Source organism: Hyperoodon ampullatus, assembly GCF_949752795.1.
Source record: "Hyperoodon ampullatus genome assembly, chromosome: 15".
In the NCBI taxonomy this organism is placed as follows: domain Eukaryota; kingdom Metazoa; phylum Chordata; class Mammalia; order Artiodactyla; family Ziphiidae; genus Hyperoodon; species Hyperoodon ampullatus.
The window spans coordinates 66,499,637-66,513,677 of record NC_136928.1 but is presented as its reverse complement, the minus strand read 5'-3'; the positions used below and the strand labels follow the sequence as shown (position 1 = coordinate 66,513,677).

Here is a 14,041-nt window from a genome sequence, read left to right as displayed (position 1 = left end):
TCCCACCATATACATCTCCTTTTGGAGAAAAAAAATCCATACATATGGTTTTATGGGGGTGGGTGTATGAAATGGAAAGACAGGCAAAGCAAGCAGTTGTTTTGGCTTCAGGTTTCACCACCATCTCTTTTTGATGCTCTTGTCCTTTCTTCCAGCAACTTGACTTTCAGAATGACTGGAAGCTCATCAGTGTGTTCTTCAGTAACACTAGCCAGTGTCACCTGTGTCCCTCCGCCCAACAGGTAAACCACAGGCTGGGAGGCAGAGGGATTGCAGATGCTGGGGTGGGTGCAGAAGGAACTAAACCTGCCTGATCTACAACTGGCAGGCTGGGCCTGATAGCACCTGTTTCAGAGTTAGGGCAGACAGGCAGGCAGGCAGGTAGAGAGACAGACAAATATCTAAGGGCTCAAGGAAACATATTGAGGGAGAGGTGTTTTTAACTTACCATCCCTACCATTCAGGAAAAGGAAACCATGGTATAGATAAGCTGAGTCAATGATCATTCTGCAACTGAGGAAAATCCGCTTCCTAGTTAAAAAATCATTTTGCCTCTTTTAACTCTGATTTCATTTGAATGCTGAACTTAGGAAATAAAGCAGTACTTTTTTTTTTTGCGGTACGCGGGCCTCTCACTGTTGTGGCCTCTCCCGTTGCGGAGCACAGGCTCCGGACGCGCAAGCTCAGCGGCCATGGCTCACGGGCCCAGCTGCTCCGCGGCATGTGGGATCTTCCCGGACTGGGGCACGAACCCGTGCCCCCTGCATTGGCAGGCGGACTCTCAACCACTGCGCCACCAGGGAAGCCTCAAAGCAGTACTTTCAATAACACCTCTTGAACTCTAGTTCACCGTGAACTCTAGTTTTAGTGGGAAGTTGTCTAGTTGTTTATTAGGTAGACTATATCTTCCAGGCTCTTTGGCGTTGCCAGGAATGAGATATGAAACATGTGACTTTTAAAATGTTTATGTGGGTGACTGACTATGACTTAAGTCTTTATTGACAAGTGTCCAGGTTAGGATCAATTGAAAGTGAGAGGGTGGCTTAGAGGCCTAGGCTATGGTGACATAAATGGCACACAGATGACTCTTCTGGAGCCTGAAGCCTGACTGCCACCAAGCTGGCCCTGCCACTTAACGGCAGCTCAATTACCTGCCCACTGTCCTTTCAGCAGCCTTCCAGGGCCTCCACCAGACCATGGCACAGACAAGGGTGAAGTTTCTTGAGATGCTGTCCTCTTCCTTTCTGTGCCCCCTCCCAAATACGTACTCTTGCCTTCCTCCAGACGCCCCATGACCCCTGCTCCACCACCCAAATCCCCTCCCTTTGGTGATGTTAGGCCCTGGGAGAACGCTGACAGAAGCCCACCTTCCCTCATCAGCTCTTGTTAAACAATAGTCCTGCAGGTCTCCTGGGTTTGTGGCGTATAGATCTTGAAGCTTATTCTACTTCACCTCTGTTTTCTCCCATACCAAGCGAAATTTCCACGCCCTGTTTATTCTCTGCACCACCCCCTGCACTTTGGCCATTACGCACACCAAAATTTACTCATGAATTTACACATTCATGCACTGAAATGCTCAAACAAGTATTTAGGCATTGCTGCATTCCTCTATATATCCACGCATCCATCCATCCATGCATCCATTCATCCATCCATAAATTATCTATTCATGCATCAATTCATTCTCTCTTCTTACATGCAGGCACACATTATTGTATTTATGATGAGTTTGTTCATGCTGGCATTTGTTTGATTTTTTAATATTTGAATGTATTCATTGATACTTACACTCATTCATGATTTCTTCCATATATTTTATCTTGTGTTCAAGCATTCCTATGTGAATTCTTGCATTCTTTCATGTATTTGTTCCTTCAATACATTACACGCATTCTTGAATACGTACATGATGTATTCCTGTGTGCATGTGTCCATTTATGCATTATTTATTTTTATTAAATTTTAGTTACACAATGCACAGATGCTTTCTTCTTTTAAAAAGTGAAACATTATAGTTAAAGCTAAAATACCCTTTAGCCACCACCTCCAATCCTCTCTCTCTTTTTATTTCCAAACTTTTTGCATATCTGTAAATCCTAGTATTCCTTTATGTGTGTGTATATAAGAGAGAGATTTAACATAAATAGTATTATATCGTATGTACTACTGAACAATATTTTTTCACTAATCAAGTGTTTTTGAGATCGTCATGTTGACACATATGGATTGAGTTTATTCCTGTTACTTCCTAAATAGTATCCCACTGTGTACATTACTACATTTTATTTCACTATTTCTGTATTGATGGCCATTTAGGTGTTTCTAGTTTTCCACTAATATAAACAATCTTGTTCATTTACTTAACATGGTGGTTTTCTAAATACAGTGATTATATTTCATTGTATTCAATTACAATGTAATTTATTATATTTCAGATTATAGATGGAAGTATATTAGTGGGTCAAAAATCAGTTTAAAAGATTACAACCAAAAATTATAAAAAAAGAAATAGACTAGAATCAACTATAAAATATTAGAGTTCATTGCATGTAGTAAGGTAAGTGTTGGTTCGTGATTATTTTTGCTTCATTTATATATAGATATGTTTGTACCGGGTTGTGATGTGAAACATATCTCACACTGTGGGTCATGATCAAAGCAGTTTGAAGAAAGTGCCTTGAGTAGATTCGTAAACATAGAATTGCTGGTCATCAGATACATACACTTTAAGTCTTAAAGGACTGCCTAATTGCCCTCCAAAGGAGCTAAACACCTTTATATTCTAATATCCTGGGACCAATCCCTACATATAAGGGGCTTTTCCACACCACCAAGCAATTCTCAGACACCAGCTGGGTGTCCTACAATTCAGCTCACTTCTGACACAATCTACCTGGAGACAGCATCAGATCCCACAGGTTAGGAGCTCAGTCCTGCAAGACTGTCCCCACCCCCCATTTCAGATGCCAATCCCAAGTCCGGGTTGTCACCTGAGCTTCTGCCCAACTGGCTATAGATTGGAGGTTCCAACAAGCCCCTCCTTGAGTTCAATTAATTTTCTAGAGTGGCTCATAGAACCCAGGGAGACATTTTACTTACTAGGTTCTTGGTTTATTATAAAAGGATATAATTCAGGAACAGCCAGATGGAAGAAATGCATAGTGCAAGGTATGGGGAAAGAGCGAGAAGCTTCCATGCTCTCTCCAGGTGGGCTACTCTCCAGCACCTGCAGGTGGTCACCAACAGGGAAGCTCTCTGAACCCATCCTTTTGCGCTTTTATGGAGCTTCGTTACATAGTCAGGATTGACTAAAATTGGCCAACGGCAATTGATTCAACTTCCAGCCCCAGGTTGGGTGGTGGTCGTGGGCTGGGGGACTGAAAATTCCAACTCTCTGATCCCAGGGTTGGTTCTCCTGGCAACCAGCCCCCATCCTTAGGCGTAGTCCCAAAGTCACCTCATTAACATAGCAAAATACACTTTTATACTCTCATCACTTATGAAATTCCAAAGGTTTATGAGCTCTTTGCCATAAAAGGGGACAAAGACCAAATATATACCTCGTATTACAAATGACAATATCACATATTCTCACCAGTGTCTGAGCGCACCCATTCCCTACAACCTTTCCAACACTTGTTGTTATCAAAGCCAGTGATTTTTTATCAGTATGTGAAATTCCCTCAGGATCTAGTCATGTTGATACATATGGATTAGGTTTATTCACACTTAGAATCTCACACTTTTAATTGGTTGTAAACATATGACAAAAGTAGTTATGCTCCACTCCTGATTTCTAAATGGCTACCTACCAGTGACTTAATCTCTGTAAACTGAACTCACTGAAGCGATGTTTACTATCATCCACTCAAATTCCCACTGTATTGCATTTTTCCTCCCGTCTTGATTTTCCTTTTGCACAAAGACCACCAAGGCTTTGGAGCCTAGAATAAATCCCACCTGCACTTCCATTTCCCCCAAAGGACATTGTGGCTCATGGTTCTGGCTCTCGGCCTCCTTGGCCCGGGCGGGCTGGTTCCTCCCTTCACTCCTGCACTCTTGCTTCTGCAGCCCAGACCCAGCCCTCACCTCCTAGTCTTCCTGGTGGCGCTTCTGGACACAGCTAACCAGGATCCCCCATCTGAGAAGCTCTTACACAGCACTTCTGCATCCCCAAAGCACATCCCAGGCATGGCCTCTCCCTCAGGGGTTGTCCTGCAGAGTCCCAGGGGCTGCAGGCTTCCACCCGACCTCACAGAGCAGCTCTGCCTTTAACTGTGGCATACATGTGGCAGGTTTCCTGATAAGAGTTCATGTGAGAAAAAGGTATTTTATTGTCAAGAAGAAATGTTAAACTCCTGTCCTGCCCTACTTAGCACCTGGAATTTTCCTCCCCTAAGAGACCTTTGGGCTCCTTTCATGGGGAATAGACAAGGGCTTGTGTCCACATGTGTTCTTTAGGGATTTCTTAAGACCAAAGTCATAAGAGAGTGAGACCAGGAACCATTCATTAGGCAGTGATGGTGCTTCCTCAGGGCTGCTATGGTGGATGCAGCAATTCAAAGGCAGGTGCTTCAGAGGTGGCTAGTAACCTGGCTCATAGCAGTGACACAGGGATGCTTTTAGGGTCTGGACTCTTGCTTACTGTTCTCCAGTTAAAGTCTAGTTATATGGAGTAAGAACAAAATTGCAAGAAGAGAAAAAATAAAGGAAAAGAAAAACAAAGCCTGACACTGCAAAACTCTGTTACTGAATCAAGTTTGTTTGCCCCATGCATGACAGGCCAAATTCTGGGACACCGAGGTTTGCAGAAAGAAAAGATTTATTCAACAGGCAGCCAAGTGAGGAGATGTGAGAACAAATCTCAAATCCACCTCGGGATATTTATGGGATAAAGACGCAGGGCAGTCCGAGGCATGGGGAATGTGGGGGATGTGGGGGATAGATGACTGGAGAGAAGAAACAGGTGAGGTAATCACTCTGAGCAGGTGCAACTAAGCTCCATGCTTCTTCAGGGGACACATGCTTCTTCATGGGATGCATGTTCAGAAAATGGTAGTGTTAACATGTTCTGGGCCCTCTGACGTCAGAAGGTCACTGATGGGACACTCAACACACGCCCAGTTGGAGGTCTCAACCAGTCTTGTCCAGTTGGAGCTCGAGCCAGTGAACAGCTGACTCCAAGTTCCTGAAACACAACTTGGGCAAACATCTTATTGTTTAGGCCATGGAATGCTTGGAGGACATGCAAGTTTTTTTAAAAACAATTAAAGGGAGCTTGATCAGTGAAGGCAGATTACAGTTCATTATTTGTTAAGCAAGTTGTAGTTTAAGGTATCTAATGGATGACAACACTTGGTTTCAAAAATATACCCATTTATTCGTTGCAGATGCCTTTAGAAACAGGTGTCAACATTTTGGAGGACACGCTGGCAGTATGACTCAAGAAACCTAAAAGTGTTTGTGTCTTTTGACTGAATAATCTTACTTCATGGAATAAATCCCAGATAAATACTTGGTAGAAAAAGTTAAGCGTGGTTGCAGGCACATGTTTGATAACAGAGCATTCTTCTGATTCTGGGGGCAAAATATGGAAATGTGTAAGTTCTTTTGAAGAAATAAGCTTTTTCCTGACTTCGAGTTATGGAGGAGTTTATCATGTGTGACCTTATAGGCAGGGGACATTTTTTTTTTTTTTTTGCGGTACGCGGGCCTCTCACTGTTGCGGCCTCTCCCGTTGTGGAGCACAGGCTCCGGACGCGCAGGCTCAGCGGCCATGGCTCACGGGCCCAGCTGCTCCGCGGCATGTGGGATCTTCCCGGACCGGGGCACGAACCCGTGTCCCCTGCATCGGCAGGCGGACTCTCAACCACTGTGCCACCAGGGAAGCCCAGCAGGGGACATTTTATAGGAGCATCATGTCTTCCACTAAGGAACAGGGACAGTTGGTGCTCCAAGGACAACCATTCAATACCTGGAAAGCCTAGGTGGGCCCTGATTCACTCTGTACCAGTGAATCAGCACCTTGACTAAGAGGTTTCTAAATCAGGGTTTGCAGTCTGGGGAGGCCCCTTCAGGGCTTCCCCGAGGGAAGAGGGATGCCCTGAATATGATACAGGCAGTGAGGACCTTTCTAGACCAAAGTTCCTATGACTCCTAAGAAGGGAAAGTCATGCTTAATGTCATGCTCAGGGAGAGAAACAATGAGACAGAAGGCTTTGTTGCTGGCTATGGCAGCAGGTTGGGCTGGACTGGCTTCCAGAGGACAGCCTCGCACCAAAGAGGGGACACAGGGGCGGGAGGCTGCCCTCCACTCAGTCCCAGCCCGACTGATGGGCAGCTGTCTCCAGAGTCACCGCCTGTGTCCCCCCACAGGAAACAGAACGGCTGCTAGGCCTGCTTTGTCTTCCTGTCTGAGCCAAGTCGCCTCAGGGGACAGCAGGTTTGCAGGCAGCTTAGGTATCTGTCTTGTTGCAAAGTTTATTTTTGTTTTGTTTTGTTTTTACGCTGAAAAGGTAAACCAGGGTTGTTTTTTGAAGGGCTCTCATTTGTTTATTTTCATTACCTGCAAGGAATTGGGTGGAAAGGAGGTGTCTTTAAATGCTCAGTGACAGGAGCCCTTTTCTTAGGGCAGATGTGGCAGGGAAAGGTCTGGTAAGAGTGCCATGTGGAAGTTTTGAGGTTCGTCTGGGTCCTTAAATCCAAGCGTTCCCCCTTTGGACCTGATTTTCTTCAGATCAAAGTGATTCCATCAATCTTTGGGAATAAATCTGGTCTCATATCCCTCGTGTGAGCTTTAGAATTGCCTTGACCTTGGGTTTGCCCTTCCCTGACACGGAACTTCTCATTTGGGAGAGTTTACTTTTTTCCTGGTGGGTGATGTGTTGGGGAAGTCAGAGAATGGACAAAAAAATTCCCAGGAAGCTCTGGAAACTCTACACTTGTGTGTGGGAAACTGGGGTCTAGATGGGGCTTTTGTTACGATCATCTCTGTCGAGGGGGGATGGGGGTTGGGGAGGGGAAGGCACAGGCCAGCGTGAGCCTGGGCATCTTTGTCCCGTGTCCCCCGTCCCCACCCACACTCAGAACATTTCTCCTTCCACAGCAAAGACATGTGACGAGCAGCATGGACCAGCTGACGAGAATGCTGGACTACCTGCATCAGGAGGTGAGGTTGGCAGCCCCCTCAGCTTGGTGGGACCAGGCACCCGGAGCTCCCTCACGGGCACCTGCAGTACCCGGGAGAAGCTGCGCTTCCGTGGGTTGGTGGGACCGGTTCTGGTTTCTTCCGAATGGCCGCCACCAGGACGGGGAAATGGACTCCCAGGAGGGAGACCAAGACCCCAGGGAAAGGGAAGGCTCTGGAGTGCTTTTGATGAAAACACGGGTCACAGATAGAGCTCTTCACTCGTGCAAAGGATATTACTAAGAGAGGCCCCTGTGGAGGAGGGAGGAAACAGCCCTGTTCCTCCCTGGAGTCTCTGTGACCCTCTCTTTCCTGAGGCCTGGCTCTGTGTCTGGGGCAGTGATGGCCTGGAGCCTGCAGGGACCTTGAGAACTCTCAAGGCTTCCCTAAGTGACTAGTGTGAGCACTGCAGGTCCTGGAAATCCCAGGGAAGCTCAGGGTTCTCACCTTCCCCGTCTTGCCCTAGGGAGGAAGAGGGCCCACAGTCCCATTACCACTGGGTCTTGCTGCCCTGTGTTGGGGAGGTGCCCTGCCCACCATGAGGGGCGGTGAATGACACATTTCTGGATGGCGCAGCCGACAGAGCTGACAGCTTCGCACTGACCCCAACCAACCATGTCCCAAAGGGCCTGCCTGTTTAACCAAGGAGAGTCCCGTCATGTTCAACCAGACCCCAAACTAGGCTCAAACCAGTGGTTCCAGAGAGGCCACAGGGCAGCGACTTTGCCAATGCTCACCTTGCCCCTCATATCCCCCTAGGTCCCCAAAGCATTTGTGAACCTGGTGGATCTCTCCGAGGTTCTGAGGGGCTCGCATCAGGGGACTCCGCTCAGGTAAAAAGGGAAGTGGAAAGGGACCAGCATTTGTCAACTGGTGCCACACACCAGGCACTGCGTGAGACACCTCACGTGCATCAACTGATCCAAGGCGTGGAGTCGGAGAGAGACAAAGCGCCGTGTGTGAGATCACACAGCCAGCGGGGGCAGTCAGGCTGCGGAAGGGGCCCTCTGCCGCACTGTTTTGGGGACTGAGTTAAAGGATGAAATATGCAGCCTGGTTGATGTAGTGACAGGTGCCCTACCCCCACCAGAGTGACTTGAGAGTTTAAAAACCAGCTTGGGCAAAACAGCTGTAAGCCAAGAAGTATTATTTCCAGAAATTGGAAAGACAATTTCGTCTAATTGTATTTTATTTTCACACAACTTGATTCCCATGTATTTCTGAGATTTTTCAGAGAATTTAAACTTTCTGAACCCAGATCCTGAGATTTCTGGCTTGGCATGTGGAAAAGGAGTTCACGTGGATAAAGTCAGGGCAGGGGCGTCGTAGGTGGTGGCAACGGAAAGGAGAGGACAGTGCGGAGAGGATGGGGGGTTGAAGAGGAAGGAAGGCGAAGGAAGGGCTCAGAGCAGGGGAGGGGAGAACAGGAGGTGGGTTTCTGGGGAAGGAGCAGTGAGGGAGGCGGTGCATCAGGAGATGAAGTGAGAGGGAGCGTCTCCATAACGCACCCTTTTTTCTCCCCAAGGTGTGCTTCCTTCCTTCCTTCTCCTGGGCCATCTAAGACTTCCGACTTCCCCTTCCCCGGCTCCCAAAGCAACTCCCAGTGCCCCCAGCCCCACCTTCCTCCAAGAGGGAGTCTAAACGGCCCCACGCGGCATCCACGCTCACTTCCCGCTTGTTTTAACCTGCAGTCCCACGGCCGAACCCTGCAGGTGCTCAGGGGAGACCTCGCGGCTGTCCAAGGTTGTGACCCAGTGGGCCTATCAGGTGAGCGCACTCTGGGACACTGCCTGTTGGCTCACGGGGGCAGGTGGTCATGAGAACAGGGGTGGTGGGAGCAGTTAGGGTGCATGTTTGCTGATGTAGGACCCCACCAGCTGAAGTCAGAACTGAAAGTCAGGAGCGAAAGACAGCAGCTACTCTTGCGTCACTTCCAGGTGCTGACTTGATTTTCCTGCATGTAAAGTGGGAACTGCCGTACTGGTGGAATGCGGGGGGAGTGGATGGAAGTGGAGGGTGGTGGTGGTACCTACGGTAAAAGATGCTGAAGAATTCTGCAGATCGTTCTGAGATGCTTTCGGTCGTCATCACCCCTTCTGCCGCTGCATCTGTGGCTGGTGGACGGGTTTGCCTGGACTAGGCTTATGCCCAGACTGCAGCCCGGACTACGGTCTGGCTGCTGAAGATGTGCGTCTAGTTTACAGGAGAGACCCCAAGACAGTGTCGGGGGCTCAGCGGAAGCCTCCATCCCCACCAGCAAACAGTGCAAAGCACGGTTCCCATTGACATGTGTTTACATATTTAAGAAGCAGTTTTGTATGAGAAGTTTTCTATATGAAGCTGTATGTCATTTCTATTGCTTTGGACATGACATTTTTTGAGTGGTTAATAGCACATCCCTCTACAGAACTCAGCCCTTGAAGAGAGAGTGGGGACCCTAGCTACATACTGGGCTGGCGTATACTTCTTGAGCTCCCAGAGAATAGTTCTCAGGTCTTACCTGATGCTGGACTTCAGAGGAAAATGAAAACCTGATTTAGTTAATCAAAGGGCCCTGAAGTGTGAGATGAGAGGGAGCTTCCCAGTAGCATGTGATTCAGAAGAGCATGGGTGGGTGATTCTGACCGGGGGGCTGCTGGGAACTCCCTGGTGTGAGGATGGGGCAGGCTGAGCCTCGCTGGTGCTCCTTTCTTCAGGAAACCTGGGAACAGCTCCTGGCCTCCAGCAAGTACAACGAGCAGAAGTCCTTCGCAGTGGTTTTCCAGCCTTTCTTCTACGAGACAGCCCTGCCGCCACCCTCGGTGAGTGAGGGCCTGGCCCACACCCTCTCCCTCCCCCTCCCCTGCCCTCTCCTCCCAACCCAGTTGAGCTTCACTGAGCCCAGGATGTGTAGTCTCAGGGGGAAATGCTGCAGTGTTCTCTTATACTTTTTGGACAACTTCCCCGTGGGGTTGGATGGCCCCGTGAGGAAGGTTCTGGGAGGCAGGGCCGCCCAGAGGTGAAGAGCGTGGACTCCAGCCAGACGGCTTCTGGCTTTGGGACGGGCCGGCTGTGTGACCTTGGGCACGTTGCTTGAACTCTCTGTGCTTTGGTTCCTCATCTGTGAAATCAGGGCCGTTATTAACATTCCGCCTGCTAGAGTGGTTGTCAGGATGATTAAATACATGTGAGGACCTTAGAGCGGCGCCTGGTTCTTGGCAGCCTGCAGTATCTCTCAGCTATGGTGACTCTTCAGGGTGGAATTTCCAGGCACCACACTGCACTCCTCCCCCTGCAGGCACCTCCACATCTATCCCTGCAAGGGAGGGTACTTTGAGTTGTTTCCTCACCCAGGTCACTGGGCAAATGCCCCTTACCCCTGGGGGGCCGTGCAGACCACAAGCGCTGTGGTGGGTGCACACGTGCTCAGCTCAGCAAGGTCTCTGACGCCTCTGGGGCTTCAGCGCTGTACATCTGGGACAGCCCCTCCCTCCAGGCTCCTGGCTCCTGCTATCGGAGTCATTGTGTCCCTCCAGGACTTCAGTGATGTTTAACAGGAGGAGGAATATTAGTTGCCATCCCCCTCTCCTACTCAGACCGTACCTGAATCACTTCCCTGTCACCTCCTTCTGCTGTTTAGTTCGGTATGTACAACGCCACAATGATGAGGGGCGGCCAGAAGTGTGATGTGCCCCTATAGGCCCTCACCTCCTAGCCTATAAGTCCCCGCCATTATTGATGGGGAGGGACTGAGAGATGGAATCTGGGTGCATCAGGACCCCCATCTCTGCCGGGAGAGCTTCAGAGTGTGCGGCAGGGCTGTCCCATCCCTGGGGGCACATGGGACTTCTCATCTGGTTCTCTTTCAGGGGGAGCGACCACTCCTGGATCCCACCGTCCTCGCCTTGACTCTCTGGAACAGCATGGTGAGTGGCTGGGGGTCCCGGGGCACTGCCCTGCCAGCCTGGGGTTTAGTCTACAGCATGGTGAGTGGCTGGGGGTCCCGGGGCACTGCCCTGCCAGCCTGGGGTTTAGTCTATGGGAGGAGAAGCAGGGCCTCAGCCGTCGTGCCCCGTCTGCTCACGGCTCTGATGGAGGGGCTGAAGGACCCCAGCAGGACCCCAGGATGATGATTCTGGGCTATCAGGGGTCCCTCCCACATCCAGTGACAGCCCATCTGGGACCACCTGGGAGTTTCACCTCCTCTTCCCGGAAGCTGGGCTGCAGCCCTGACAGTGAGCATGGCTCCGTGGGCAGCCTCAGTCCTGCTCTTTCCGGACGCAGGAACATTTCCTTGGCATCTGTCTGGGAGACCTCACTTGGAGCGGGGCACTAGGGAGAAGGCTTGCGTAGCAACCTGGTCCAGCTCTCCCTCATTTTACACTTAAGTTTCCAATGCCCAGGGTGGTGCCTGGGGTGAGTGTGGAGTGATGAAGACCTGGGTTCAAAGCTCTCACAAGCTGTGTGAACTTAGGGTCTCAGCTCCCTTCCTGTGAAACCCCCGAGCCAACACGTGGAGAGTGTAGAGCTCCCTCCCGGCCCACAGCGAGTATTCACCCTGGGTGGCCCTTCTTAGTCTGACTGTGACGGGCTTCCCCCAGACTCTGAAGGTCCCCCAGGGCTGTCTGGGATTAGTCCGTGGATGGAATGTTCCGTCAAAACTTTGAACCTCTCCAGAGCACCAGACAGAGACCTGATTTTGCCATTTATTTTTTTCCCATCCAAACTGTCCTAGAATTCCAGTGACAGCAACTTGGTTTTCTTCTTCCTTGCATTAGAGAAATTTCTCTCCATCACCTCAAACTGAGGTGCTGTGCTGAGTCCTATGAGCAGCTGTAGTTGGGTGTGCGGTGGCCAGTAAGACAGCAGGGAGGGCAGGGGCCAGCCCAGGCAGCCTGGATTGATGGAGTCACACTAGCCTTCGGAGAAGGCATTTGATTTCTTTGAACAAGGACCCTTGTTGGTGGGCCTGACCCCTGAGCAGTCAGGCCCCAGAAAACCACTTTGCTGTTCATCTCCCTCCACCCTCTCTCTGGGGGAGGAGGGCTGATTCTTCCAGCTCAGCCAAACCTCTCTCCTCCTGTGTTACCTTTCTCCCAAGCAACAAAAGACAGCCTAGAGGGTGCCTACCCTACACTGGGTCCGAGGAAGATACAGGAGACACACCAGATGGCCTAGCGAATAGCTGGAAGGGCACAGCAGGAACAAGGTCATGCCCTGGACAGAGCACCCAGAAGGGATATGGGCAAGAGGCCAGGACAGCCCCACGAGGGTGGGATTGGAATTGGCTTTGTCGGCCTGGGTTGGGGGGAAATATGTCAGAGGAGGTGGGGCTGGCATTCCCAGGCAAGAGGAGCTGTGTGAACAGAATAAAATGCACTAGCAAGGGGTGGTGGGAGAGGAACGGGATAAGGAGGCCCCACGAATGAATGAAGTGCCCTGTGCAATCAGACAGGCACACGGCACGCACGGCGTCCTGAAACCCACTCGAGGGTGTGGATGGGCAGGTGCCCAGAGGGCAACAGAAGGTCTCACACTCAAGGCCAAAGGACTGGGACCCAGTAGGTGTCCCAGGGGCTTTGGGGAGGAGGCGGCTTTCCTAGGTGGGCAGTTACCTGCCCAACCAACCAGCAGTCATTTCCCAGGGAGAGGCCTCGAGGTCCCTGTAGCCGAGCCAGTGAGGAGGGAAGCGTGTCCCCTGACTTCCTCTCAGGCAAAATGCCAGACCATCCCATGGCTCCCGAGTGAGCACAGCTGCCAGAACACATGGACAGCTCCTGCAGGTTAATTTATGAGAAATTGCGAAGGTAACAGGTTAGGGGAAAGGGCACTGGGTAAGGAGCCAGAAAACCTGGGTTCTGAGTCCAGCTGTGCTTTCGGTTGTCTCTTGAGGTGAGTCCTGTGGTCTTTCTGGGCCCCATTTTCTCTATTTGCCGGCCTCAGAGGACCTTGGAAAATATAGGAGCCGTTCACCCTTGGGTTCCCTCCTGTGTCCTCCCAGGGACATGGGGAGGCCAGGAGCCCCCCTGCCTCCACCTCTGTGTGCCTCTATGTTGTTGGGCTTAATTGCGACTACAGAGGTAAAAGCCAGCTATGTCCGTCATGCCCACATTTGCAGACACACAAGAGCCCCGAGTGAGGGCCACCCTCTTACATGGGGAGCAGAGAGGGGCCAGCAGAATCACCGTGACCAGAGGGGCCCAGCTTCTACCGCTTCTCTGCTTGGCCTCGACCTAGGACACAGCAATGGTGGCGACCGTGCAGGGCCACACAGTGTCTGCTCCCCGGGCCAAGTCCCGAGGTACGCGTAAGCTCTGAGGGCCAGTGAAAGAAAACCACACACACACGCACGCAGACATCGTGAGCGGCCCTGCTTCGGAAACACACCTGGCTGCACGAGCCACCCAGATGGAAGCAGAGCTCCTGGCACGAAGCAGAGGAGGATTTTGTGTTTGGGACGTAATTCATTCCCTGGCCCCTTCCTGCCTCCTCAGTGACTTCTGATAATTCTTATGTAACCGTAGTGTTGATGAGACCCACCTGTGAGGACTCAATTGCCAGGTCCAGCGGTCACGGCCCCCCCACCTTATTCCCAGCCCTGTGCTAGCGCCAGAGCTGCAGGGCGAGGTGAGAAGGGCTCACAGTCAAGTGGGACTCTTGCAAGCATGTCTAAGGTCATCTCCCCACCCCTGCCATGCTCCAGTTCATCTCGGGGGCAGGGAGGCTGTGCAGAAGAGATGTGAGCAATTAAAGGGCTGAAGAGTGGAGCAAGAGGACAAGACCAGCGTCCCCAGGGTGTGTGCGGGCGTGTGCAGGGTGGTGGATGGGGGGACACGCAAAGGGTCATTTGATATAGCCGAGTCATTTTCCATC

At 50.7% G+C, this 14,041-nt stretch overlaps 1 protein-coding gene across 2 annotated transcripts in view; it reads left to right on the top strand.

Annotated features, from left to right (window-relative positions):
• The window catches only part of PLB1 (phospholipase B1), a gene marked incomplete at its 5' end in the record, with an annotated part of 124,874 nt that overhangs the window by 31,960 nt on the left and 78,873 nt on the right, over positions 1 to 14,041 (top strand). For both annotated transcript variants that reach the window (XM_079721284.1, XM_079721283.1), the window contains 6 exons: positions 156 to 242; positions 7,109 to 7,171; positions 7,949 to 8,022; positions 8,881 to 8,956; positions 9,886 to 9,990; positions 11,038 to 11,094. In XM_079721284.1, the coding sequence (XP_079577410.1) occupies positions 156 to 242; positions 7,109 to 7,171; positions 7,949 to 8,022; positions 8,881 to 8,956; positions 9,886 to 9,990; positions 11,038 to 11,094 (462 nt within the window). The remainder of the gene's footprint in view (positions 1 to 155; positions 243 to 7,108; positions 7,172 to 7,948; positions 8,023 to 8,880; positions 8,957 to 9,885; positions 9,991 to 11,037; positions 11,095 to 14,041) is intronic.